The following is a 27099-nucleotide window of genomic DNA, read 5'->3' on the forward strand; positions in this document are numbered from 1 at the left end:
GAAACTGAAGGATGGTACAGCTCCTGTTCTTCTCTGAATCCCTGCGAAGAAGTCGGGGGTAGCCTCTTCCTGCTCAGCACCAAGGGTGGCTCTGTAGCCCCATCTAGGTTGACTCTCAACAGTTGTCCCTTATGAGATCTATCTTTCTTTCTTTCTTTCTTTCTTTCTTTCTTTCTTTCTTTCTTTCTTTCTTTCTTTCTTTCTTTCTTTCTTTCTTTCTTTCTTTCTTTCTTTCTTTCTTTCTTTCTTTCTTTCTTTCTTTCTTTCTTTTTCTTTCTTTCTTTCTTTCTTTCTTTCTTTCTTTCTTTCTTATCTTTCTTTCTTTCTTTCTTTCTTCCTTTCTTCCTTTCTTTCCTTTCTTTTTCCTTCCTTCCTTCCTTCCTTCCTTCCTTCCTTCCTTCCTTCCTTCCTTCCTTCCTTCCTTTCTTTCTTTCTTTCTTTCTTTCTTTCTTTCTTTCTTTCTTTCTTTCTTCCTTTCTTCCTTTCTTTCCTTTCTTTCCTTCCTTTCCTTCCTTCCTTCCTTCCTTCCTTCCTTCCTTCCTTCCTTCCTTCCTTCCTTCCTTCCTTCCTTCCTTTCTTTCTTTCTTTCTTTCTTTCTTTCTTTCTTTCTTTCTTTCTTTCTTTCTTTCAATTAAGAGAAGTGTTGCCAAACCTGACCTGCTAAATCAAAGGTGACCTGCTTACAAGCTAAGATGCGTGTTGCTAGACCTGAGGGGATGGCATATGCACTGTTTCAAAAATGAACTTGTTCAAGATACGAAGCAAGGTCTTTGTGAGGAGAAAAGTCAAGCTTGGCAGTGTGGGGCATCTCAGTGTTGGAGTGATGAGGGGGTTTCTTTAGGGGAGGGTGCACAAGCTGTTCTGGTTTTTGTAGGATAGGTTTAGAAATATGCGTTAGTGCCAGTGTTAATTGCTGCTTGTTCAGAATGTGATGGAATAACCCTCCAGGCCATAAGCTATCTCAACTTGGCTTGTTGACTAGCCCATGTTTGTATTCAATAAGCTAGGGATCCTGGCTTAAATGCTGCCTTTACTACCCTCCCCTAGAGATGAAGATGAAATCATAGACTTCATTCCAAATGCTGTTGGCTCGGATTTCTTTGACCCACACAGGATCAAATAATTAAAGTAAAGCAATTGGGGCCGGGGGGAAGAGCTTAAAATGTTTAAATTTATAAGATTACATTTGTAAAATAGGACGAGGCTGGGCTGTTTTTTCCAATGGCGAGGCGCAAGGCCTGCTTGGGACTCTTCTGATTAGGTCAGAGAGGTGCAATCACACTGAGCAGGATTTCCTTCTAGGTATGTTTAGCATGAAGGAGATTTCCAGATGATTCCACTGGAAGCAGATCAGAAGCGTGAGCAAACGAGACATTTGTAAGAACCTAACAGGCAGAGCGGTGGGAATCTTCTCCCTAAATGCATCCTGATTGAACAATTACGTGCCATCCATTCAGTCTTGACTCTTAATGACCACAGAGACAGACCTTCTGTCACTTTATCTTGTCCATCCATGAGGTTTTCTTGGTAAAAATGCAGGAGTGCTTTATCATTCTCTTCTCCTGAATAGGACGAAATGATGTCTTTGCTGCGGTCATCTGCCTCTAGTATCTTCCTATATTGCTGATACCCAGTATAAGCACCTCCTGGGCAGCTGGGAAGACCTTCATGCCTTGGGGGACCTTCCTGGGAGTAGATATTTGGCATACACACCCAGCCTTCTTTGTTCATCCCACCCAGGACCACACCCTGCCCCAGCCAAAATGAGGCATCATAGTAGGATGTGGGGGAAAGTATCTCCTTCCTGCTGTTATTCCAGAAGATAGAAATTCCAGTACTGGAAATAAGTAGAGGGTTTAGAAACATCTGGCATTGCAGAAAGTCCAGGTGCTTGAATGGAAGTCTTGATGCTTGAAGGAAGCCGTCATACCAAAGTCATTTTCAGTCCATAGACTCTTAGAACCGGACAAAGCCACGTAGGTTCCCTGATGGGTTCAGAGATCGAAACTGAAGCTTTCCCAACAGATCTCCTGTTGGTCTAGTAGTGAAGGCCCCAGGCTAGAAAGCAGGAGACGGTGAGTTCTAGTCCCGCCTTAGGCACGAAAGCCGGCTGGGTGGCTTTGGGCCTGTCCCTCTCTCTCAGCCCAACCCACCTCACAGGGTTGTTGTTGGGGGGAAAATAGGAAAAGGAAGGAGTATTAGGTGTGTTCAGTGCCCTGAGTTATTTATAAAAATAATAAAGGTGGGATAAAAAATCTTTAAAAAAAACCTTATTACAAGTGAAATAACCCCCAAATTCCTAGCCCATTTTCAAAAGGGCAAGAAAAAATTGGTTAAAGACACAGAAACTATCGGTGAGCATCTCTCTGGATCCCTAAGTTGCGGCAAGCTTTCTTAGTTTGATCCGTTAAATGAGTGTTTCTCAACCTTGGCAAGTTGAAGATGTGTGGACTTCAACTCCCAGAATTCCCCAGCCAGCATGGCTGGCTGGCTGGGGAATTCTGGGAGTTGAAGTCCACACATCTTCAACTTGCCAAGGTTGAGAAACACTGCATTAAATGTTCTATACATGCCCGTCTTTCTTCCCTGTTGCCAGACAAAGGAGAAAAACAGAAATTAAAGACTATGCCGTCTCCAGCTGTATGACGGCAAGGCTAACCCATGGAATAAATATGTGGCGTTATAAGCTAGGATGGCGATTTTAGTTCAGGATTTTGGGTTTTCGGTGTTAACTTTTCTTTAAAATGTTTTATTGCAATTTTTCTTTAATTCAGAGAAAACAAAGCAAAGAAAAAAATTAAGAACAAAGAAACATGGACAATTTTTAAAAAGGTAATCTGCAAGTGCCTAAAGGATAATATAATTGTTAGTATAAAAAATTATTAGATTATTATTAAAACAAACACAGGAAAAACAACCTCCCAGGAATTAACATATAAGTCACTTAAATATGTCTCTCATATATAGGACAAAATATCCAATTACCTGTGAAAGTGTTCTATTCTTGTACAATATTGTAGAATCCATACCATAGGGAAAAATTGGGTCATATTTTGATTGTTAGGGGGGAAAACCAACTTTTTAATAATTGATAAATTACAGATTTCTTCAGTCCTATCCTTAATCTCTTAACTGAGATTTCCTTGGCTACATTCTTGAACTCTCTTGCCGGGTCATAACAAAGTCTGCCTGATCCAGGTAAAGCCAATAAAATATATCCACCTGAATATATGGCCCCCAAAATAGCTGACGTTGACTGATCTTGGAAGCTAAGCAGGGTTGGTCTTGGTTCGTACTTGGATGGGAGACTATCAGGAAATCGCAGAGCTGTAGGCTGGACTGGGAAATTGAAAAAACATCTTCCAAGAAAGCAGTGGCAGATAACTTCCTTAACACACCCAAGAAGACAGTTACCTGGAATCAAGAGTGTCTTCAGTGTATTGTTATTTTTACCTAATATTGGGTTGGGTAACAGAAGTTCTGTTGCTGTTTTCACACAGGCTCACACCACTGCCAAGTGCTTCCCTGAATTACTTAAGCCACAATACTAAATTGGTGCTCCCAATTACAGATCCCCCTGTGTTGGACTGCAGCTCCCATCACCTCTGACCATTGGCCATCTTAGCTGGAGTGACAGGAACAGGAATCTAGCTACATCTCTGGAGCCAAGGTTGGGAATCATGGGGCTCATGAGCCATGGTGGAGGAGAGGACAAAGGTGATTTCAAGGAAGGGGGTTGAAGGAAAGCAGAGGCGGGGTCACTCTGTTTGTGCTCAGAGGTCAGTCTCATTTGCAGTACCCTAAAACTGAAAGTGATCCTTTTCCAGGCAGGTTTCTCACAAAGTTCTCTTTAGCAAGATTTATTGCTAAAGGCTGAGGCTACAAGAATTCCAGCAGTTGAACTCCTCCCCAACTAAAGCCAATATATTCCCAAGTAGATTAGAGTGAAGACTTCTATATGTTCTCTTTGCTTCCTTTCTGTGAACCAGGGAAGAGGCCAGTGTTTTCACTGAGAATGGAGAAGCTTGTAGATGGTTGTTTCCAATCAAATCTTCATTGTGGTCGTAGACCAGCATAAGATGGTTCCTTACATGATGGTCCCCTGAATCTTAGTCTTGGACTCCATCATTATAGTGAAGTATAGTGTAGGCTGGAAAGAATATGAGTGAGCATTTCAAGGGTCTGGGGGAAGTGTGTTGGAAGAGTTGAGGTCATGGTCCCATGGAATGAGAATGAAAGTCAGGAACACAGGAATGAGCACTGTTGCTTATCATGATCTGGGTTAGCATTATCCTCGGATCATCTTGTCCATACTGAAACTCTCTGGAGATATCTCAAGCTGCTTCATTTCATAGCCAAATGGGTCTTCTCTTCTGGTTGAAAATTGGGGAGAAAACTGTGCATTTAACGGAGCAGGGAAGAAGGGAGAAGATTCTGACTCTGTAATGGCCTTTGAGGGCTTTTTTAGCTGATGGGAGACCCCAACACCAAAGCTTGTTCCAATTCTGATTTCTGAGAGTTGTGGTTGGATTGAAGAGGCCACAGTGGTGAAGTGTAGCCTCTATGAAGCTTGACTCCAACTGTCTATACTAGGAGCACCTAGTCCTGACTTTTTCTTCTAGCCAGCATTAATTGCAGAGATGATGACTAATCCCACCAAGCTCCTGATGTTGCTTCTACATTAGTTTATCCATGAATGAACTGAGCTCTTTCAAGTGTGGGACAGTTTTTCTTTTGAAGAAATCATTCATCCAATTAAAAAAAAAAAAGTGTTTTCTTCAATAAATTAGGCACATGGGTGGACCAGTCTTGGAGAATGCACATATTTGCATTCACATAACTCAGTTGAACCTGGTTACTAGTTGGATCCATTTTCTCATTTCATATAGTAGATTGGGCCATAAGTTAGGCGCTGGGCTGTGTTTGCCCAACATCCTAGGCTTCTTCTCCACCCCACCACCAAAACCCTTCCAAGATTAACAATAATCTGAATATGTTGTACAAAGGTAGCTATTAGGGCTTTCTGTGGTCTGGTGAAATGTGTTGTGTGAACACAACCCTTCTTTTTTTGGAAAAAGAAAGAGAGTACTTGCTTTTCAATCTCCAGTGATTGCAACACATTTGAATGCTGGTATCTCTCACAGATAGACAGAATCCATCTACGTGGCCACTAGGAGTCGAAAATGACTTGATGGCCCCTAATCAATCCATCAGTCTCTCATCTTCCATGTCCTGCTCCATGATACTAAGATGATGCATTCTTATTCTGTAGTGGAAAATAAAAACCGATAATGACAACTTGTGCTCTTCAGGCTTCATACGATGTAGTTTTCCACTGTACAAAAAGCATTATACTAATAAAAACAGGAAAAAGAAAATCCCCGAATTGTGTGTCATTGCTGTGTTCAATTTGTTGTGGTTGCCCAAACAAATCCACCAAATTAGGGCTTCATACGATGGCCTGATCCACACTTCACTGAGCCCCAGAATACCGAATGCTGTTGTAGCCTGGTCGGTAAGTTGTACCATTTCAGACGATGCATCTTCCTCCCATCTACCTGAGAAGGTAGATGGACTGTACCACTTCAGAATTTTGGGGGGTGGGGTACATTTAGAAATCCCCCATCCCAAACCATGATAGTATATTGAAGTTAGAGTCTTAATTCATAAACTCTTGCTTGTAGGCCAGTCAGCTTCACAAATATGACACACACACACACACACACTTGACTTTTGCCGTGGTACAGCCCCATCTGTCCAGGTTTTGTATAGATGAGGGTTTCTCAGCCTTGGCCGCTTCCCCATGCTGGCTGGGGAATTCTGGGAGTTGAAGTCCACACAGCTTAAAGCGGCCAAGGCTGAGAAACACTGTTATAGACCAAATTTCAAAATGATTTCCTCAAACTGAACTGATGTATCTTGCTATCTGTTTTAATAACCGTGCCACAAGGAAAACGATGCACTCCCATCATGGCTGCATTCACACAACACCTTTGACCTGGTTACTGAATTAGCTCGTTTTCTGTGCTTGTAGAATAACTGGATCAGAAACAAATGCAAGGCACCAGCTGTGGTCGCACAAGGTGCCAATACATACACGCAAACTGAATCATAGTTAACACTAAGCGTAGCATGTTGTGTGAATGCAAGCACTATATCATAAACTGATCTGACAAAGCATACTGTGTGAATATAGCTTATCTACTGATGCAAAATATACTAAACCACTGTTAACCTTATTGTCTTGGTGAAGGTCTGATCTATCATGGATGTTAAAATTCTGCTGTGAATCGTTGCTTGAAACACTCAGATTTTTTTTAAAAAAATACTTATTCTCATTTACTTTTTTCATCGGGCATCACAGGAAAGATTATAAAATTGTAGACTTTGATATCTAAATGAACATGAATCATTCTGGGTTTTTTTCGCCTCCATTAGAACTTGGAGAACTGGGAAGGGCAAATCATACTGGATTTTTTTTTTAATTGGAAGACGAATCCTTTTAAAATGTATTTCCTGTTTGCCACCATTTATTGTGCTATAGCTCTCAAGTGAAAGAGACCAGCATAAATATTAATGTTGGTTTTGTTTTATGAGCCATTCGGTTCCACTGAGTGTTTTTTTTTTTTTAATGGTGTTTATAGCATGCCAGTCGCTAATGGACTTTTAGGGAGAGATTTCTAAAGAATTTGTTCTCTTTTTTAGCCACAAAAAACGATTACTGGTTCTGTGTTTACTTTTATTCAACTTGAAAAGAAAATTGTGTGTGTGTGTCTGTTATATATAGTCTGGACCAGTGTTTCTCAGTCTTCGCGACTTCAAGACATGTGGACTTCAACTCCCAGAATTCCCCAGCCAGTATGGCTGGCTAGGGAATTCTGGGAGTTGAAGTCCATACGTCTTAAAGTCGCGAAGGTTGAGAAACACTGGTCTGGACTCTTAGTAACTGTAACTGGATTCACACAACACGTTAAGATGGAGAAGGGCAAATCTAGTTATTTATTTAGTAAATTTATATGGCCGCCCATCTTAATCAAATAACTCTGGGCAGCTAACAACCCTAAAAACAAAAGCATACATACTAAAAACAATCAGAAAAAAATAATTATGAAAGACTCAGCCAAGACCAAAACCCAAAGCAGGCTCCCTGAACATCCCGGCTCTAAACCTTAAAGTGAGGGCCAGATTTGCTGTAGGAAAAAAGTTGAGGTTCAGAGAGTTGTGGGAATTCAGTCCTTAACATGTTAAATAGGGCAAAAGATGATCCAGCAGCTGGAACACCTTCCCTGTGAGGAAAGATTGCAACATTTGGGCTTTGTAGTCTAGAAACTGGGGGAAAGAGAGGGGACATGATGGAGGTGTATGGAATTATGCATGGTGTGGATAAAGTGGACGAGGAGAAGGCCTTTCCCCCTTCCCAACATACTAGAACCAGAGGTCACCCAATGAAATGGACTGTTGGAAGAAGCAGGACAAAAGGAAAGGGTTTTTTACACAATGAGTAATTCTACTTTGGAATTCACCACCACGAGATGGGGGGCTGGCTACCTGCTTGGCTGGCTTCAAAGAAAGGGTTGGACCAGTTCATGGAAGTCCTGGAGATCCATGGCTCTTAGCCTGGATGGCAGTGGGGCTGCCTCTGAAGGTCATCTGCTGGGTGATGGGTGGGCTTCCTTGGGCAGTTGGTGGCCCACTGTGATGGAATGGACTTATGAAGGCCAGGCTCAGGGAGCTAAGCGTGTCCTTAGCCCCCAACAGGAGCGTGGGAAGTTCAAGATGAGGCGGGCACCTCCCTAAGGAATTCACGGTGTGGCTGGCTGGCTTGGGAACTAGGGTTCAGTCTGGGGAGATTTCTGTCTGGAGGTTGAAGCTAATAAACGCAACAGAACTGTATTTGCATTGTCTTCAGTTCTTTGGGCTGAACCCGACACCCACTGGGAAAACAGGCTGCTGGACTAGATGGGCCAGGGGTCCCATCCATCAGGGCACAGCTTGTGTTTCTATGTTATAGGAACCAGGAATCAGATTTATCCCTAATTGGATTTATTGGGGTAAAGCATGCTATGCAAATGTAGAAATTGTTTTGTTAAAAGAGAGAATATAACACACACGCACACACAATGAACGTTCTTTTACAGCTAAGGTCGGAATATACTAAAGGGATCATGGAAGAAATCTAATGGAGATTAATGAAGTTAAAGGAAAATGCAAAAACGATTCAGTATTGAAATGTTTTACAATGGGAATTGTAGAACGACAGATTGTTTAATATATACTGAAAATGTAGTCAGGAATTTTACTCCACTAGAAAGGGTGGTCTGACATGAAAAACACCAGCTGTCAAATTGGAAAGCACCAGACGCAACTCAATGATCCATATAACTGTCAAAAGCTGCAGGGGACGAGGCCATTAAAGAGCTTACCGCTCTATGTGAACAAACTTGTATCCAGAATGGATGGCCCAGAGATTAGAAAAGATTTGTGTCGTGCATGCTTATCCTGAAGCAAGAAAATAAAAGAAAATGGGTGCAGAATGGCCAGTTTGCGCCAGTTCCTCATGCAAGCAGACTTTTGCTTGAAATCTTAGAAAGAATAGAGCCATTCATGGAGAGAGAAATGCCAAAAGAACAGACAAATTTTAGTAAAATAAGGGGGCATGAGATCAGAATCTACCAACCCATTCCTGTTTTCATACGTACTCGCCACACTCTATATTACACAAAATCCTGTTTGACATACATTTTAGCTGTTTCTTTTTTAATTAAACCAACACCACTTCCCCGCACGTATTCATCAACTCGACAGAATGGGGCCACCTTCATTCAGATCTTCCCCTTTCTCTTAGTTTCAGAGCATGCAGTATATCTATTTTTAAATTATTTCCTAGATTTATTCATGCTATTTCCTATTTATTCCTCTTAGATTCCAAGTCACAATCTTCCATGTGCCACGATTGTCAGTAGATGGCCCCTTGGAGTTTGAGAGTTTTATCGTTTCTCAACCTTGGCAGCTTGAAGATGTGTGGACTTCAACTCCCAGAATTCCCCAGCCAGCCTGCTGGCTGGGGAATTCTGGGAATTGAAGTCCATACATCTTCAAGCTGCCAAGCTTGAAAAACACTGTATTCGAGCAACCTGATTTATTGCACAATTTTTTGCAAGTCTGAAAAAAACAAGATGTTCTCATGACTTGTGCAACCCATAATTATTCTCCCAGTCATCCCCAAAGGGTGCTTTTTGGTGCCATCTGGAGGTAGCATGCAAGGGGGGAAAAAAGCAAATGAAAGCAGGACCGTTATGAAAAGGAGATTGAATGTGCTTGAAGTGCTGCGGTCTTGTAAATAAGAGGAGGAAAAGCAAGTCTGTGAGGGAGATGCAGTTCTGTGAAAAAGTATTTGCCCTTTTTCAGATTTCCTGAAGTTGGCCTATCTCGGAGGGGTCTGGGTGAACAAAGCACAGAGACACTGGGTGCTTGTTTCAAAGTAATGCAACCAGTAATGTGACAGTGTGAAAAAGTAATTGCTCCTGTTGGATAGCACAGCACTTTTAGCTGCAGTAATTCAGCCTCCAATTCCTCTAATTGGCTATCAGTCACTCATATTGCTTTGTACACATTTTCTCCCGTTCTCCCTTGACAAATTTCTTCCACTTGACAGCATTTCAGAGCTTTTATGACAATCGGCTCGTTTCAGATCCTGCCCCAAACATTTTTGTGGGCATTAGGTCTGGACCTCAATTTGACCATTCCAGAACCTAACATTTGTTCTTCTTTGTCCATGAAGGCATTCTAGGTTTTCTAATGCAACTTTTGGCTGCATGAGAAGCAGTATTGGGTCAATGATGTATGAAGTTGTTCCTCTCCTCTATTCTGCACCGCTGAAACCACAACTGGAATGCTGTGTACAATTCTGGGTGCTCCATTTCCAGAAAGAGGTTGACAGGCTAGAACAGGTGCAGAGAAGGGCAAGGAAGATGATTCAGGGGTGGAAGACATATCCTATGAGGACAGGTTGAAGGAACTTCGGATGCTCAATCTGGAGAAAAGAAGATAGAGGAGAAACATGATAGCCTATTCAGGTACATAAAGGGAAGCTCCAGGGAAGATGGTCAGGAACTACTTTCCATGCATGGATCAGAAATAATGGGTATAAGTTGCAGCTTCCTAGATTTCATTTAAATACAAGGAATGATTTCCTGATAATAAGATCTGCACAACAGTGGAACAACCTCCCTGTGGAATTGTAGGTTCTCCATCTCTGGAGGTTTTAAGAAGAGGCTGGCTAACCACCACTTGAGGATGGTTGAATGGTTTTCCTGTACATTGCAGAGAGTATTTGCAGAATTCCAGAGAGGAATTCTGGGAGTTGAAGTCCACACATCTTAAAGTAGCTGAGATTGAGAAACAGGATTAGATGATCTTTGTAGTTCCTTCAAACTCTACAGATCTGTGATTCTCTTATGTGAGAGATTATGTTGAGACTGAGAGGGTATGAAGAGTGTCATTAAACACAAGCAGTCAGCAGATAGGCGATCCCATTGGGGGCTTATCAAATAAGCAGACTTAGCTGGTCATGCAAACAAGATTCAGAAGCTTCAGAGAATGAAGGAATTCACTAATAAAGGAGATTTGGAGGTTCCGTATCTCTGTTCTCAGAATTCTGTAGTCTAGCCCTTAATTCTTAGCATTAAAGCTCATTAAGGAAAGTGTGTGAATCTTGCTTCCTTGATTGTGCTGCGGAGTGAAGGGGTCTGACAACTTGCTTGTATGTTTGGGGACACGGTCTTGCTATGTGACTCAGTTGTCCTTTGCCTTCAGCTGGTGGACAGATAGCCTGCTATTTCTCTTGTAGAACTCCTTGATGCGAAGCAGAAATCATGTGTCCTTCAACGTGACAAGTTGACATTGGATGTAATCCTTAAAAGCTCCTTCTCTGTCTGTTTCCTTCATTCCACCAGGTTATTCCAGATTGGAAAGAGCAGGAATGGTCCTCCGAAAAACCACAAAGCTATGCCGGGATTTTCCATTTTCAGTTCTGGCGTTTCGGCCAGTGGATCGACGTGGTGATTGACGACCGCCTGCCAACTCTTCACAACCAACTCATCTACTGCCACTCCAACTCCAAGAATGAACTGTGGTGCGCCTTGGTGGAAAAAGCATATGCTAAGTAAGGAAATCCAGGGGATTCAAGCTTCTGTTAGTCAGCATAGCAGCCTTTCCTGACCTACTGGGGCTACCGATCCCCAAATTCCCATTCTTTGTCACTTATCTGGAAAAAGGCAGTTAGTCCTTCAGTTTTGCAATCTGGTGAAAAAGATTTAGAGAGAAACTGCACTTTAATGAATTCACTCATAAACCAGGGCAGGAGTTTTGCTTGTTCGGTTTCCAAGATTCTACATCCTAACTCTCTATTTCTTGATGTTCAACTTGATTAATGAAACTCTATGTGGCTCTTGCTTCCTGGTCATGCTCTGCTGTTGGGAGCCCCACACAAGCTTTTTGTGGAGTTCTTGGTGCTCTCTGAGCTTGGTTTTTGGCTTGCAGACTTTTCATTACCCAACTAGGTAATCATCAGTGCACAGAGTTACTTAGTTGGGTAATGAAACATCTACAAGCCAACAGCCAGCTCAGAAGCATCAAGAACTCCACAGTTCAACCTTGAATTACAGATATTCTCTTCTACTGAAATTACTTTTTCTCCTTCTTGCTTCTCAGTGGCCTTGTCTTGCCTAACCTCCTGTTGGCCCTTATCAACTGTGTTTGCAATTAGCAGATGTGATGTATGTATTTGAATGGATTAAGGGGAACGTGTCCCTGAAGTTGAGGTTCGGGTGATTTCATGGACAAATTCACCAAGTTTTCTTGACAACCGCACGGAAAGGTTAGCTGTTGCTTTTTGTCTGGGAAGTTTTTTAACTTCCCAGTCTCAGGTATAGCCCTGGGGTTTCCTGGTGGTGTCCCACCCATGTATGAACCACTCCAAGATCAGTCAAGGTCAACTAGATGATATCATCTAGCATTGGAAGCCTTTCAGCCTTTGGGATCATGTTTGTCAAGTTATTATACGGCTTTTCTTTGTGTTGAAAATAGCAAGGTTTGGCCATCATTTATTTATTTATTTTTATTTATTCGATTTATATAGCCGCCCATCTCAGACCAGTGACTCTGGGTGGCTAACAACAATAAATGTTCTTTTTTTCATTGTCCAGAGCACTGTTTCTCAACCTTGGGAACTTGAAGATGTGTGGACTTCAACTCCCAGAATTCCCCAGCCAGCCATGCTGGCTGGGGAATTCTGGGAGTTGAAGTCCACACATCTTCAAGTTCCCAAGGTTGAGAAACACTAGTCCAGAGGTACTTCTCTTTTTCTCAACCCACTGATAAAGCATTTCATATAAACCCAGCTTCATCTCTGTCCTCCAACATCCCTACCACTTCCAGCTTGGATTCTCTTGACCTCATTTGCTCACACCGTTCATTCAGGCCTATGCTTAGTTGCACACTTACCACCAAACATTTCTATGAGCTCTAGAAGGTCAAAAACAGGGCTCTGTGCAGGCGCAGAAGCCACATGTGTGAATTCATGGATGACCCCTCAAAGAACTGCAGTTTCAGGAAAGTGACCAGCTTTTCATATCAGGCACCCTTGCCCATTGCTAGAGAGCACCAGGGAAAGATTAGTCTGTGTTGGATTCTCAGTGGACAATGTTCTCTCTTTCTCTTCCCACAAATAGACTCTCAGGATGCTATGAAGCCTTAGATGGAGGCAACACGGCCGATGCCTTGGTGGATTTCACTGGTGGTGTCTCAGAACCCATTGACCTGGTGGAAGGGGGCTACGCAAACGATGAGGCCAAACGAAACCTCCTTTTTGAGAGGGTGCTGAAGGTGCATAACCGAGGAGGTCTCATCAGCTGCTCCATCAAAGTAAGGAACCTCCAGGTCTTATCAGTACAGAATACAGAAGAACTTTATTGATCTCACTGGGGTGAGGTGGAAACTTCTGAAATGGGTCTTCTCTTACTCTTCTTATATAATGCAGGTCATTAAAAGGTGTTTCTCATCTGTTCCTCCTTATACACTGTGTTCAAATCAGGCCATCCAGCTGGTGATGGTGGGAGCTATAGTCTAACAGAGGGCTGGGCCGAAGACAGATGCTATAAGCTGGCTGTGTTCACACAACATGAACAGCTGAGCCATCCCTTCTAACAGTAAATTTTCTAACTTTGATGTGCTGGCAATACCAAAAAAACATGGCTTGTTTTCAATCCATGGAGCAGCCATGTTTTCAATCTTCTTTAGCCATAAAAAGGCCAAGATGTTGTCCGTCCATCCAACCAGCCACATGTACACACATACATACACAAACAAACATCCATGCTGAGGCAATTTGGGAATTTTGAGTTGATGCTACTGGGGGCAGATTTGAGACTGTACTGTGCTTCCTTGTTCTGTCTTTTTTTCATCAGCCTTCCACATGCCTGCAGGGAAATGGTTGAAGCTAAGATGGGCTTCCTACAGAGATAGGAGTTCCTAGAGAGGCCCTGTTTTTGTGGGGTCTGTCTAGGATGTCAACTCAATTTTAGAAGGAAAGAGAGTCAACACTCCACAATAATACTGTCATGATAATAATACTTGATGGCGATGCAGGTTATTTGACTAGTGGGAGTTAGTTAAGCCCTTAACAAGACCATCTCTGTTTGAGCCTGGATCTAACTCCCCAATGGATTAGTTAAGCTTGATCATCTATGCAAGTTAAATAGTTCATAGTACTTGTTTGTTTCCTCCCCCATGACCGACATTAGCCTGTTATGTGAATAAGGTCACAGACGTTGCTAATAATCACCTTTGGGCATCTTTACAGATTAACAGGGTCATTACTGATACTATGCCTCATGAAATGTTAAAAATTAAATTCAATTAAAATCAGTGTCCACCACATCTCATTTTTGCAACTGTGAGTGGGGAGGGATCTTTTGAACTCAATATCAGATGACAAATTTCCCTCTGTGCTTCTTGGACTGGAAAATTAAGTAACATACTTCAGTTGTGTGAGACAGCCTGTGCACACACATTCTAATACATTGTGGAAATGTGATTTAATTTTGAAACATTGATACAGTGATAGAGTATTATAATATTTGAATGTGGACACACAACAGATTACCAGTCCACCTTCCCACTCAAGACCTCTTTTGAAGAGCCAGATCTTCAACAAGTGAGAAGGCTCTTGGTGTTTCAAAGGAAGGTATTCTGGAGCATTAGTGCCACCACTAAGTAGGTCCTGCTTTTCATTTATCCCAAAGTTTCTGCTTTAACAGTGGGTAATAATAACATTCAAACTTGAGTCGTTAGTGGAGGCTTGCAAACTTTTCATCTAATACCATTCATATCTCCCCATTCTACCACCTGACCATCCTTGCCAGAGTTTCTCGGCAGGGGATCTCAGGATCAACGTTTAATCTCTTTTTTCCCCATAAAACATGAAATGCATCATATGTTCTCTTGCCAAGGCTGTTTCAGCTGCTGATATGGAAGCCCGCCTGGACTGTGGCCTGGTCAAAGGCCACGCCTATGCCGTCACCGATGTGAGGAAAGTCCGCCTTGGCCACGGCTTGCTGGCATACTTCAAGTCTGAAAAGCTGGACATGATCCGGTTGAGGAATCCTTGGGGAGAGCGAGAATGGAATGGCCCATGGAGTGACACGTAAGTCCGGCTGGTGGATCACCCATCAAAGGGTGCACCAGGTGTCTTGCACCCATCCATGTTGTTTGCATCTCTTTGGCCTAATTCTCATGGAGGAACAAATACTCCTCATTTTCTTCCCTATTAACAAATAATAAGAACCAGGTAAGTTGGAAAATAGCATGTCAGGAAAGGAAATGTTCTTCTTGTGTTTTTCAGGGCAAAGTACCTTTACTTACTTTGATTTACTTTTTAATGTTTGAATAGGTTCTTAAAACGTTATTATGTAGATAACTGTTCTCATCATGTGAGTTCCTGTCTTGGAGTTGTATTTATATTGACCATCAGGAGGCAATCCACGAACCGTTTCATTCTTACTTGGGACTCTTCAGATGTACTTAGCCGCAGATCTTATTGTAGGGGCTCAAACCTTCTACTGGGAATTGAATTCATGGCCTTTTGCACTTTAGACGACAATGTACAGTCCATTAGCTTTAGGACCTATCCAGATTTTGGAGTTTAGTGGGTGCAGTAAGGGACATATAGAATCTGTCAGAACGGTGTATTCAGTCCACCTTCCCCTAAGCTCTCAGAGCAGAAAATACAGACACTCCGTTAGGTCATGCCTCCATGTACAAGGCTTACATGGTCTCCAATGCTCCCCTTCTTGGGTGGGGGTGGGATTCTTTATTTTATACAGTGTATGTCCTACATGATATTTTAACTTATATTGACCACCAGAAGGCAGCATATGCTACGTACATCTGACGAATCCCATTAAGGATGAATCCAGTCATGTTCTGTCTCCTGGTGGTGACTGAAAGCACCCCGCAGGATTAGAAACTGTGTAGATGTAGAGAAATTCTCACCCCCAAGAGGGGGGTGGAAGACTTGCAAAACCTTGTACATGAGGACGTGTGGTAATGTAACATCTATATCTCTTGGCTCTGAGAACTTAAAGGGAGGTGGGCTGTGTACACCATTCTAAAGATAGATATTGTAGTATCACTGCCCTAGGTGACCAAAAGATAGAATTATATGCTTGTTCCCAGAGGGTAGAATTACTAACATGCCCCCGAAGGTTCTCCTTGTTCTCGCAATCCCAAAAGCTTATTTTTCTTTCTACAGCTCCGAGGAATGGCAGAAAGTCAGCAGTGGTGAAAGAGAGAAACTAGGGATGACCGTGGAGGACGATGGGGAATTTTGGTGAGCATATTGTGCAAATAAAATTAAAGGGGAGGGTTCAGTGAATAGATCCTAGGCAGTATGCTGGCCAAAGTTTTCCACCATGAATGTAAAATATTTTTCAAATCAAGTTCAGCTTCTTCTGTCTTCATGCACACATCCAGGTAATTTTTGTGGCAACAATGCCAGGTATATTTTGCCAGTTCCCAGGTGAATCCCACTGTGTTAAGTGAATCAACACATTAGCCCTTTAATCAGTGTTTACTGGAGGACAAGGCTTAGAATGGTGGAAAAAAAATTGACACTGATCCAATGTTGGTCATGTTGATCACTGCTGGTCTGCTATGAACAGAGATCTTTTATATTGTGATTTGCAGACCCCCATGTAAAATTGGAGACTTTAGGATTATAATCCCAGGATGTCCCATTTTCCCCCAATTTTCATAACCCTCTCCAGAAATTAGCAAAGCAGTGGTTGAGATTTGATCAGGGCAATCCCTAAAACACTAAAAAACAAAAACTTGAATTCAGTGTCCCCCACAAAACTCAGAAAAGGAACTAAAGTTCCACTCCTGCCCACGGATAGGATGTGCTCATGCTTGTTTTATATCCCCACCTCCAGGTATAAATCCAGGTTAACAAAATACTATTGGTATGCTCACATAACATATTGTGTTTAAACAAGCAACCCATTCTGGCTTGTGTGATGACCTGGATAGTTCACACCACATCCTAAGACAATGGCTGGGGTTCCCCTAACCATAGACTACCCAAACTCTTTGACCCTGGAGTGTTTTGTTGTGTGAATCTAATCTATTTGTTTGCTTCTGAAGATTTTTGGAAGTTCCCAGACATTGGAGTGTAGAAAATACAGATAAGCCGTGCATTTAAAATGAATCCAACTTGAGTACTTATTGGTGGAAGCAGAGGCAAAGCCTTTGCTGTCCTTCTTGGGCCCACGCAGGAAGACAACCGCAGGCTTTGAAAATGGCATCCACTTTGTGTAGCTAAGAAAAGGGGACCAGGACAGAGCTGTCAATCTTCCCAGATAGACCAGACAGGAAGCACAACCAGATGAGCTAATTCTACTTTATTGTAAGGCTGCATTAACAGAATCTTGCAAATTTGAAAGTACAAATCTCCCGCTGTCTCCTTTACAAACTGAGAAGTTAGGGAGGGTTCCTTCTGAGCCTCTTTCTCCATCCATTATGCAGCTGCAGGCTATGCCCTCTCTTATCTGATCGTTCCCTAGGCAGCATCTCTTCATCCCGTCTCTCAAGGTCTTTCCCATATATCATTACAAGAGCAATAAAGCCTGAGCTGAGTGTCAACTTCTCCTGTCCTAGGATGGCCTTTGATGACTTCTGTAAATACTTCACTGACATCATCAAATGCCGCCTGATCAACACCTCCTACCTGAGCATCCATAAGACGTGGGAAGAAGCGGTCTTGCGGGGGGCCTGGACACGGCATGAAGACCCCTTGAAGAACCGCTGTGGAGGTTGCGTCAACAACCGGGATACGTTCCTGCAGAACCCCCAGGTATGAAGGTCAAGAGGGAGGGCACGTGAGGCACTGCAATGTATTTCTATGTTCCTGCAAGGAGATTTCCCTTGTAGGTATAACTTTGAGATTTTGTATCTGTTACCTTGTTTTATGGCATTGTCTTGAGATGCTTTTTATGGTGTTAAAACTGTTTTATTGCAGGTTTTATTATTGTGAGCCTGGAGTCATGTGGAGTACGGTGTTATATAAAGGTTTTATAGCCCCATCTTCAAATCATAAGGGTATGAACCCCGGTTAACAAAATACTGTTGGCATGTTCACATAGCATGCTGGGTTTAACAATCAACCCTCTTCTGGCTTAGCGTGAAGACCTGGATGGTTCACACCACATCTTAAGATGATGGATGGATGGATGGATGGATGGATGGATGGATGGATGGATGGACGGAGCAGGATAGTGCTTCCTTTCCTCTTCCCCAGTATCTCTTCATGCACTCGCACTCACACACACACGCGCACACACACAGCCCCTTTCTCTCTTTTTTCTTTGCCAACATTTAGTCTGCATTTGTGCAAGATGCGTAACCAGAACAATGAATGCCCCTCCATCATACAATACGCTCTGCTTGGTTTGTGTTAAATTTGGTTAGGGTTTCTGGTGGCAAAGTCAACTGCACAAACTCAGCTTGGTTGGGCCCCTAATGACTCCGTTTATCGTGCAAATCCACGAAATGGATTAATTCAGTAACCAGGTTTAGGCCCGTTGTGCAAATACAGTCATAGAGTTCTATGGTATGGCCGATATAGAGATGGGCACACTCACCTTCAAGGCTGTGTTTTATGGTGCTGTACAAACATACACATGGAAACGCATATATATATTGGCTGCATCAACACACTTAACCTGGTAATGGAATTAATCCATTTTCTCCATTTGACAGTTTATTAATTTATTCCATTTGTATAGCTGCCCATCTCATGTTTGTGACTCTGGGCAGCTCACACACTTAAAAAGAACCACATAGCCCAACCAATAAACAAAATCCAAAAATCAGTAAAAACACAATAACCCCCTTTAAAATCCAATTAAAAACCCAATTAAAAACCAAAATTACAACTGAGAAACAGAAAGAGCAGGCAAGTGAAAGTCATGGATCCATCAATCAATCTAGCCACCTGGCAGGCTCTGAGCCATAACCGGATCCCCAGGCATGTTGGCAGAACCATGTCTCGAGAGCCTTTTGGAAGGACAGCAGGGTTAGGGCCAAACTAACTTCTGGGGGGGACGTGTTCCAAAGAGTGGGTGCTGCAGCAGAAAAGGCTCTCTTCCTGGGTCCCGTCAGATGACATTCCTTAGTAGACGGGACCCGTAACATGCCTCTCCTGCCTGTCCTGGTGGGACAGGTAGATGTAACCAGGGAAGGGCTGTGCCTCAACCCATGCTCTGTAGGGATTCACAGGATGTTACCACCACCTTGAATTGAATCCAGAAGCAAGCTGGCAGCCAACGCAGCTTGTGAGCAGAGGTATAACATGCACTGACCTTGGAGCACACATAACTGCCTGTGCCACTCCATTTTGCACCAGCTGAAGCTTCCAGATGCTCTTCAAGAGAAGCCCCATGTAGAGTGCATTACGTAGTCCATTCAGGAGGTGACCAGGGCATGAATGACTGAGAGTAGAGCCTCCTGGTCCAGGAATGGGCACAACTGGCGCCCAACCCAAAGCTGTGCAAAGGCCCTCCTGGCCATGGCTGCCATCTGGTCTTTGAGCAGGAGTCGTGAGTCCAGAAGAACCCCCAGATCGTGCACAGGGTCTGTCTGGGGTAGAGCAACCCCATTCAGCTTCAACGATAGTAAGTCCCAGGAACCCAAAGGCCCCCAAACCACCAGTCTTGCCAGGGCTGAGCTGAAGCCTGTTCCTCATCCAAGCCCCCACAGCCTCCAAACACCAAAAAAGCACAGCCACAGCACCCCAATTCAGACATGCAACTGAGTATCATCAGCGTACTGAGGCACTGAGCCGATGATTAATCCAGTCAACTGGATTCAAATAACATGCTCAGCCATCAAAAACACTCCTCCAAGGTTAGAAGTCAGCAAGCTTCACATGCGATGCTAACATAACCCTTAGATATTTCACTGAGCTGGTGAACTGTGTTGTGTGAACGCAGCTATTGTAGTTCTGATTCTCCTGGGATTCTCCTCAGTGTCCACCTTGTACCCTACCCCAGGAGATGCCACTTCGTCTCTCTCCTTGTGGCTCCAGTCACACGGAGTTTCCTGTCAGAGGAGCAGCTCAGGGACTCTACGCCTAGCCTAGACAACATAGCAAAAATTATTTGTGTCATGACATTATTGTGCGAGTGGTACAAATGATGTCCTGTGCATTATGATGTCATTATTTGAACGATGTAAAGTACATTACTTGCTTGATGGTGTCGTCATGCAAAATTGTATAAAACACTACCGTGACATATTCTCTGAGTTACCAGACATTTATCAACAGCCTACACCCCTTCTTCCTAGTCTTTGTAACCAAGCTATCACTGTATCACCTCAAATAAAGCAGCATATGCAACTGAAATGAGTAGATTTTGTACCTCATTTTTTAAAATGTAGAATCTGATGGAAAAAATAAAATTGACTGCAGTTTGCATGTAGAGCAGGAGAAAGAATATTAACACTGGCCTAGTGTTTCCAAAGATCAAAATACGTCCCTCGGACATATTTACAGCTGCCTTCCACAAATCAGGCCAACATTAATACTCCCATATTGCAAATGGGAAATACTGAGGCTGGGCTAAAAGTTCCTGGCAGAAGAGAAACTGGGAAATGTTCATCTGGAAGCTCCATTGAATAGGAATTCCTTAATCAGCTGTTTTGCCACTGCAATCTTTCTGGCTTGATGGCTAGCGGTTGAGGAGCAGAGATAGCCTTGGAGAAACTACGCAGCAGCCGTTACAAAGACATCAGCCTAGCCCAGAAAAACAGGAGGGGATGAGGAAGAAACTCAAGATTGGCCCGTCTTGACACTCTTGGGTATGAGAGGAAGGGAGAAATTATGTCTGGCTTTCAAGATTCTGTTACGATACCTATAACAATAAAGTAGAGTTTGAGTATTTCTATCTTCTGTTTGCTGATCTGGCTCACCTCAAAGGGCTGACTCTTAACAGTGCCCTTCCTTTTCAATCCAGTATGTTTTTGATGTGAAGAAAGCAGAGGACGAAGTGCTGGTCTGCATCCAGCAAAAACCCAAACGGACCAGCCAGAAGGAGGGGAAGGGGGAAAACTTAGCCATAGGATTTGACATCTACAAGGTAAGCTGGATGGATGACCGACTTCTCATAAGGCATTTTGGATATGGCCAGAATCCCACAGCTGGATGAACCCTTTTTGATTCTGACTGTAGAGATAGGAAGTAGATAGTTCTTCAGAACGGTGTTTGCAGATCTCTGCTAGGTCTCCTTTCACCAAAGATAGGATGAATTTCATGAAGTCTTCTCTCAAGTGCCATCTTTTAGCAGCTCTCTCAAAAGTGGATTGATAAGTGTGGGGAAGTGGATTGATAGGTGTGGGGATCTTCCCAGGGCATATAAAAAGCCATGTCCTTTTGGCTAACTGGGTTTTTCCACTGAATCTGAAACTACAACATTGCGTTTCCATGCTGATGTTGAGACTGTTCATCTCGCAACTCCATTTGTAATTTCTGGGTGTCAAAGATTCTTTATGCTTCTAATTCACCTCTGGTTCCTTTAAAATCTCTAAGCATTCGGTACTTGGCTGATTTGAAGTACATTGGCTCCCTGACATTGAAAATTACATTGCTCACATTCTTCTATTAAGGCAGCTTTGCATTTTATCCAAAATATGGCAGCTATTTCTTTCATTTTTATTCTCTGTAATTGTATTCTATAGCCTATGTATTTCTTCTGTGGTTTTTAATTTTTGCTGGCCCTTTTTAAAAATACTTTTCCTCAGGCTTTTCAGCCAGGAAACCTCCTTCTAGAATTCATACTCTTTACTCAGATTTATAAACTATAAGCTATTTATAAACAAGTTAAATGTGATTTAACAATAAGGTTATATGCAGATATAATATAGGAAGTAATCTGCTTCTCTTTCAGGGAAAGAAATCAAGTGGTACATATATTTAGTCACAAGAGCCACCTATGTGTGTTTTATCTTGTCTTTTTTCTTTGTGGAAAATTTCATTTTCTTTTCACAACTCTCTTGTGAGATAGATGGTGCCTGGCCTGAGCACCCCTAGTTAGTTTCATTCATATCTCTGTAGGGCAGTGCTTCTCAACCTTAGTAACTTTAAGGTGTGTGGACTTCAACTCCCAGAATTCCCCAGCCAGCATCCACACATTTTAGTGGCCAAGTTTGAAAAACACTGCTGTAAACCTTTCCCTAATTTTTTCTGTTTTTTTTTTACACCCAGGTGGAACTCAACCGGATTTACCGAATGCATACTTTGCAGACCAAAGTAGCCAGCTCTATCTACATCAATTCTCGTAGTGTCTTCCTGAGGACAGACTTGAAAGAAGGTCGCTATGTCATCATACCAACCACTTTTGAGCCTGGCCACCTGGCCGAGTTCCTGTTCAGGCAGTTCACAGACGTGCCTTCTGACTGCAAGTAAGGGCCAAGGCTTCCACCTGTCTTCCTTTGAAAGAGGTTGGGTGGGAGGAGACCAGGGAAAGCAGAAGAAGTTGCTACTTTGCACAATGTAAAATGCACCTTTGGAATTCACTGCCTCATGAGGTTTTGGCTACCATCTGGGAGGCATTTGATTGGCTCTTCCTCCCTCCCTTCCTTCATGACCTATCACTGACCTCCTACCTACCTACCTTCCCTCCCTCCCTTTTTCTGATTTTATGCAAGAGAGCTTTATATCTATGTATGAATATCTTAACTACCTTCATCTGTACTCCCATTGTTTCTTGCTACATTCATACAACAGATTTAACCAATTATTAACCAAGTTTCTCATTTTGCCATTTTTTTTAAAAAATGGTAAAGTTTCTTTCCTTTTCAGTACATTTCATTGGATGAATTGCAAAAGCCAAACCAGGGTTAAAATGATGCATGTTGTATGAATGCAGTCACTAGGACCTGGTTACACATGTTATGGGAAGCCAGCCATGTACCCCCTTTGTATTTCACTGTTTCTTGTCTTGTGCAGCTGCAATTCATACGAGATTTTCCTCTGGTTGTGTATGCAAGGTTGGCCAGCCAAGGTGGGCCCTTGCTTGTAAAAGACAAAAGGCCTGGTCTTTGAAATATCTGATGTCTCTTGGGTATTTCATCCTCTTTTTCCAGAGAACTGACCCTGGATGAGCCCCCTCACACCTGTTGGAGTGGAATATGTGGTTATCCTCAATTGGTGTCCCAAGTCTATGTCATCTCAGCTTCTGGGCTGAAGAACCAGGGCTCTGAAGAAGGTACCACATCACTCCAGTACTGGTTTCAAGCCAAGCATGGTCAAAGGGAAGGGAAAGCAGGACACTGATGTTTCCATCCAAATAGTTTAAATCCCATTTGGCATGTCAACAAGAGAATCCATTGTAATTTCTTAGAAGGTTGGCCAAGAGCAGAGTAGGAAATCCGGGTTCAAATCTAATCACCCTAGATGATCTTAGGCCCAAGTGAGCAATGTGCAGATCAAGGGCAACATAGAAAATCCTTTTGCTTCCCTGTCAATAAAGTTGCTGAAATCTGATGGTATTGTACGCATCTCACTGATCCTCTTCCAAGATGCCTTAGATCCTACAGTATATATAGGATGACGTTATTCATGTCTTATCTTCTAAGCTTGAAGAAGGTAGAAGAGAGGGCCCAAGGAAACCCCTCGAGGATGGTATTTCTCCATCACCGCTGTGTTCCTCAGAGTAGTAGAAGAAGCTTGGTCCATGGTCATAGATGTTTGGAGGGTTTTGGAAACAGGTCAAAAAATGATTCTGTGGCAAGTATGGAATTTTAAGGAAGGAACTTAAGAATCAGGGACAGGCATGAAGACAGGGCAGGCTTATTTAAGGGGATCAGGGAGCATGGGGTGATCATTCCTTTTGTTTCCCCCATGCCCCAGGAGTGGATCCCTATGTGGTCATAAAGTGTGAAGGAGAGAAAATCCGATCACCGGTCCTGAAGAACACTCTGACACCAGAATTTGATGTGAAAGGAATTTTCTACCGTAAGAAGCTGGGGCAGCCAGTCATAATTCAGGTAAAGCAGACTTCCCTAACTCAGTGCTATCCAGGAGTGGGGACTATAATTTCCAGAATCCCCAGCCATTGACCTGCTGGTGGGAGATTCTGGGAGATGCTCCTCTTTTCTTCCCTCCCAAATACACTGAATTGCGAGTGGCAGATTGTATATTTTTCACGATATCAACTCAACAGGTTGATATAGTGACAGAAGTAGGCAGAAGATCAGCACCCAGTAGTCCTACGTATTACAGCCTCCCCTTGTTTCTCAGCACCCAGAAGATGTTTAAACTTCTCTTAGTCGCTTTTTTGGTTTGCTTTCCTTATTTTAGTTATTTGTTTCTTGCCTTTGCTGCTTTGAGCTTATGAGGGAACAGAGGAGACTGGTTTTGAGCAGGGCACAGTTGAAGACAAGACTCAGAATAAATTCCACTTTCTTAAATGTTCCAACTTTTACTTTATTTCCCCTGTTGAAATGCTGGTCACTCAAGTCACCTCAGTGGTCTTCTGCTGCTCCTGTTGCTCCTCTTCTGCCAATCTCTCACAGACATGGAAGTTCCTAAATTTCTCTCTTTGCAAGGGCGACATGCTTCATTTTAACTTCAAGTTGATGTTTCTCAAAGCTGAACGTATCACCAGAGCGACTCTTGAGTTTGAGGCCAACGTGCAGTTGCACACAAAGGGCCTTTCCTGTCTGATACCCCTTCCTCTTTCTCTCCATCCAGATCTGGAACCATAACCTTATCACAGATGAGTTTCTGGGCCAGGTTACCTTGGTTGGGGACCCCAACGAGCTCCATCCATTGCACATTCTCCATCTCCAAGACAAAGGAAACAAACGGGCCGCAGTACTGCCCGGGACTCTTAAGGTGCAGCTGTTGAGTAGCACCGTTCTAACTAGCATCTAAGAGACACAAAGTGGTGGCCTTCTCTGCTCTGCACCATCTTCCATTATGCATCTCTGTATGTGTCTCTGTGTACCTGCCAATGTATACATACTATGCATGCCTTCACTTTTGAAATGGGACCAGCCCTTTTAAGTTCAGTCTGGGTTGTTTTTCAGATTTTGACACAAAGGTGCCTTTTTCAAGAAGCAAAAATGTGTTTTCGTTTCCTTCTTTTCTGAAAACAAGACTGGGACGTAACCTATAGCCAGAATCAGATGGCCAGCTGACCCAGAGAAACTCCCAAGCCGATCCTGTTCCGCCTGGGCCAACACCATGAGACTGTGCGTTGACACAGAGAGACACATCTCTCCTCTGCTCACACGCGTGGCTGGGCGGTGACCTTTTCCCCAGCCCAGGCCGACCCGTTGCCATGTTCACCAAAGGGCGCAGTCTTAACAGATGCATCGCTGGTGCTGTTGACAGCTTTGGGGACCAGGATGGGAAATGGAAGATGGATTCCCTCACCTGATAGAAATAGCTGCAGTATTATAGCTGTGTTGCAGTTTTGTGCCTCTGCAGGAATTGCGTAGTATCTAAGGTTACACATGGAAATCCCTACAGCTTGGCTTGCGTTCCATTAACCATTCCAGTCCTTAATGGTGGGGCGGGGGGGGAAATCTACTCCGCTTTGGCCCCTTTGATTTCAACAGGAATTGCTTCCATGCTTCAACGCTATCTTCCTGGGCTTTTAAAATAAACTTTAAAAAATGAACAATGAAGAACAGTATCTCAGGAGCTGAACCCCATGCTCAGGACCCTATAGAGTTACGATTCATCCACTTTTCCACTTGCCATAAGGGGGAAATATATTTAAATAACAGTATTGTAATAAGGACCATTTTTTTCAGATCGTATCTCTTCCCCAAAAGCAAAACAGGGGTTATTGTTAAATTCTCACCCTTTCTTATGTGTCTCCGGTTGCATAATAGAAAAGTCAAGCGATTTGACTTTTTGCAATGTTTTTAAGGGTATTTTTCATATAACCTTCCAGGTGCCACAGAACATTTTTGAGTCGTTGAAGTGCCATTGGCTTCCCTGTTTTTACTATTCCATAGAAATTTTCCATATAAAATAATGGAAGAGTTTTAAAAAGCTAGCTGGAGTTGGTTTCCGGTCATGGAACAGGCTTCGTTCATGGCTTCGTTCGAGAGCGTCTCTTCTGTTTTCAGAAGTTCCCACATTCATTCCCAAGTAATTTCTAAGCAACAGCTCCTGCTACGAAAAAGATCTTTGGGAATTTAAGTTGTACACTAATGTTTCCAAACAAGTTTATCTACTCTTGCTTACTAGCTAAGCCTCTTTTTCAATGTCACTAGATATATTCCCCAAAACTGGGATGGTAGAATCCATCCTGCAGAATTTCATTTAAGCTGGGAAGAAGCACGCTTAAATAGTTCAGTACAAATAATCCCCTGCGTGCGGACAGCTAATCTGAACAAAGAGAAAATTTCTGCTCTTCGTTCTGTTTTAGGTGTTACGTTTCCCACATGCGGGGCGGGGGGTATTTTCTCATTATTTTGGAGAGCCTTAATGAGTGCAATTTGATCTGCTCCGTTCCAAAGTGACAGAATGGAAGGATTGCTGAAAATGTGCCTCCCCCCATAAAGGTGGGTAAATGCGTGGAAACAAATGCCATAAACTTTACAATGAATGGGTGATCACTTTAGCACATAATTTGTTCTCCATATGTCCATTTTATCCAATACTCTAGGACAGTATTTCTCAACCTTAGCAACTTTAAGATGGGTGGACTTCAACTCCCAGAATTCCCCAGCCAGCATGGCTGGCTGGGGAATTCTGGGAGTTGAAGTCCACATGTCTTAAAGTCACCAAGGTTAGAAACGCTGCTCTAGGAGGGTCAGTCCATAATTTCATGATTGCATCAGATGGCAGATTCCTTCTTGGATTCTGCTACTGCAGCCGAAGAGAAAGTTCGCTTGTGTTTGAAGCAGGCTCTGATTTGGGGGTTGGGATCGGTCCGTAGAGAAATCAGCTTTAACAAGAGACGAAATGCTTTCAAAAGTACTGTTTTCCCAGGGACCAAAAATGTCTTCAGTAGTTCTGTTTACTCTTTTTTAAAAGAACAGTGAATGCTGAATGTTTTAGTAAAATGAATGTTAAATGTGCACCAGTAAGGATCGATAAAAAGGATTCAGAGTAAGGACACTTATGCTGTTGATAAAATAGTAACAATGCACTTGTTTTCCATCATCCTAGCACATGAACCACCGTCCTATCCAATGAAACATATGGATTTGCTTTCTGGCATCAGCTGTGGCCCAAATTCCTTGCTCCTTTGGGGCACCATGTCTTCAGAAACAAATCTACAAAATATGTCTTAACCATACTTTATCCCAAAGGAATACATTTCTGATCTCAGAGCCGGGCTTGAAAAAAAATGCATCACCCCTCTTTTAAATTTCCAAACTGTGAATCGAACATCTAGTACCGTCAATGTGCATGTTGGATCCTTTTTACTGTTCTTTACTATTACACGTGATTGTGTGGCATTCATTTAATTATTCTTCACAACAGTGTTTCTCAACTTCAGCAACTTTGAGCTGTGTGGA

General features: G+C 42.8%; 1 protein-coding gene across 2 annotated transcripts in view; it reads left to right on the forward strand.

The window, feature by feature from the left end:
• CAPN5 (calpain 5) overlaps nt 1-26852 on the forward strand; it is a 68124-nt gene extending 41272 nt beyond the window's left edge. For both annotated transcript variants that reach the window (XM_088140474.1, XM_088140473.1), the window contains exons 4-13: nt 10956-11164; nt 12732-12924; nt 14511-14704; nt 15812-15889; nt 17215-17410; nt 20571-20693; nt 21818-22014; nt 22699-22820; nt 23465-23601; nt 24308-26852. In XM_088140474.1, the coding sequence (XP_087996600.1) occupies nt 10956-11164; nt 12732-12924; nt 14511-14704; nt 15812-15889; nt 17215-17410; nt 20571-20693; nt 21818-22014; nt 22699-22820; nt 23465-23601; nt 24308-24490 (1632 nt within the window). In that variant the 3' untranslated portion in view covers nt 24491-26852. The remainder of the gene's footprint in view (nt 1-10955; nt 11165-12731; nt 12925-14510; nt 14705-15811; nt 15890-17214; nt 17411-20570; nt 20694-21817; nt 22015-22698; nt 22821-23464; nt 23602-24307) is intronic.
• Nucleotides 26853-27099: the final 247 nt, after the last annotated feature.

Source organism: Python bivittatus, unplaced genomic scaffold (assembly GCF_059951505.1).
Source record: "Python bivittatus isolate LINGU-HERP-01145 unplaced genomic scaffold, Pbiv_v1 ctg000340_np1212, whole genome shotgun sequence".
NCBI lineage: Eukaryota > Metazoa > Chordata > Lepidosauria > Squamata > Pythonidae > Python > Python bivittatus.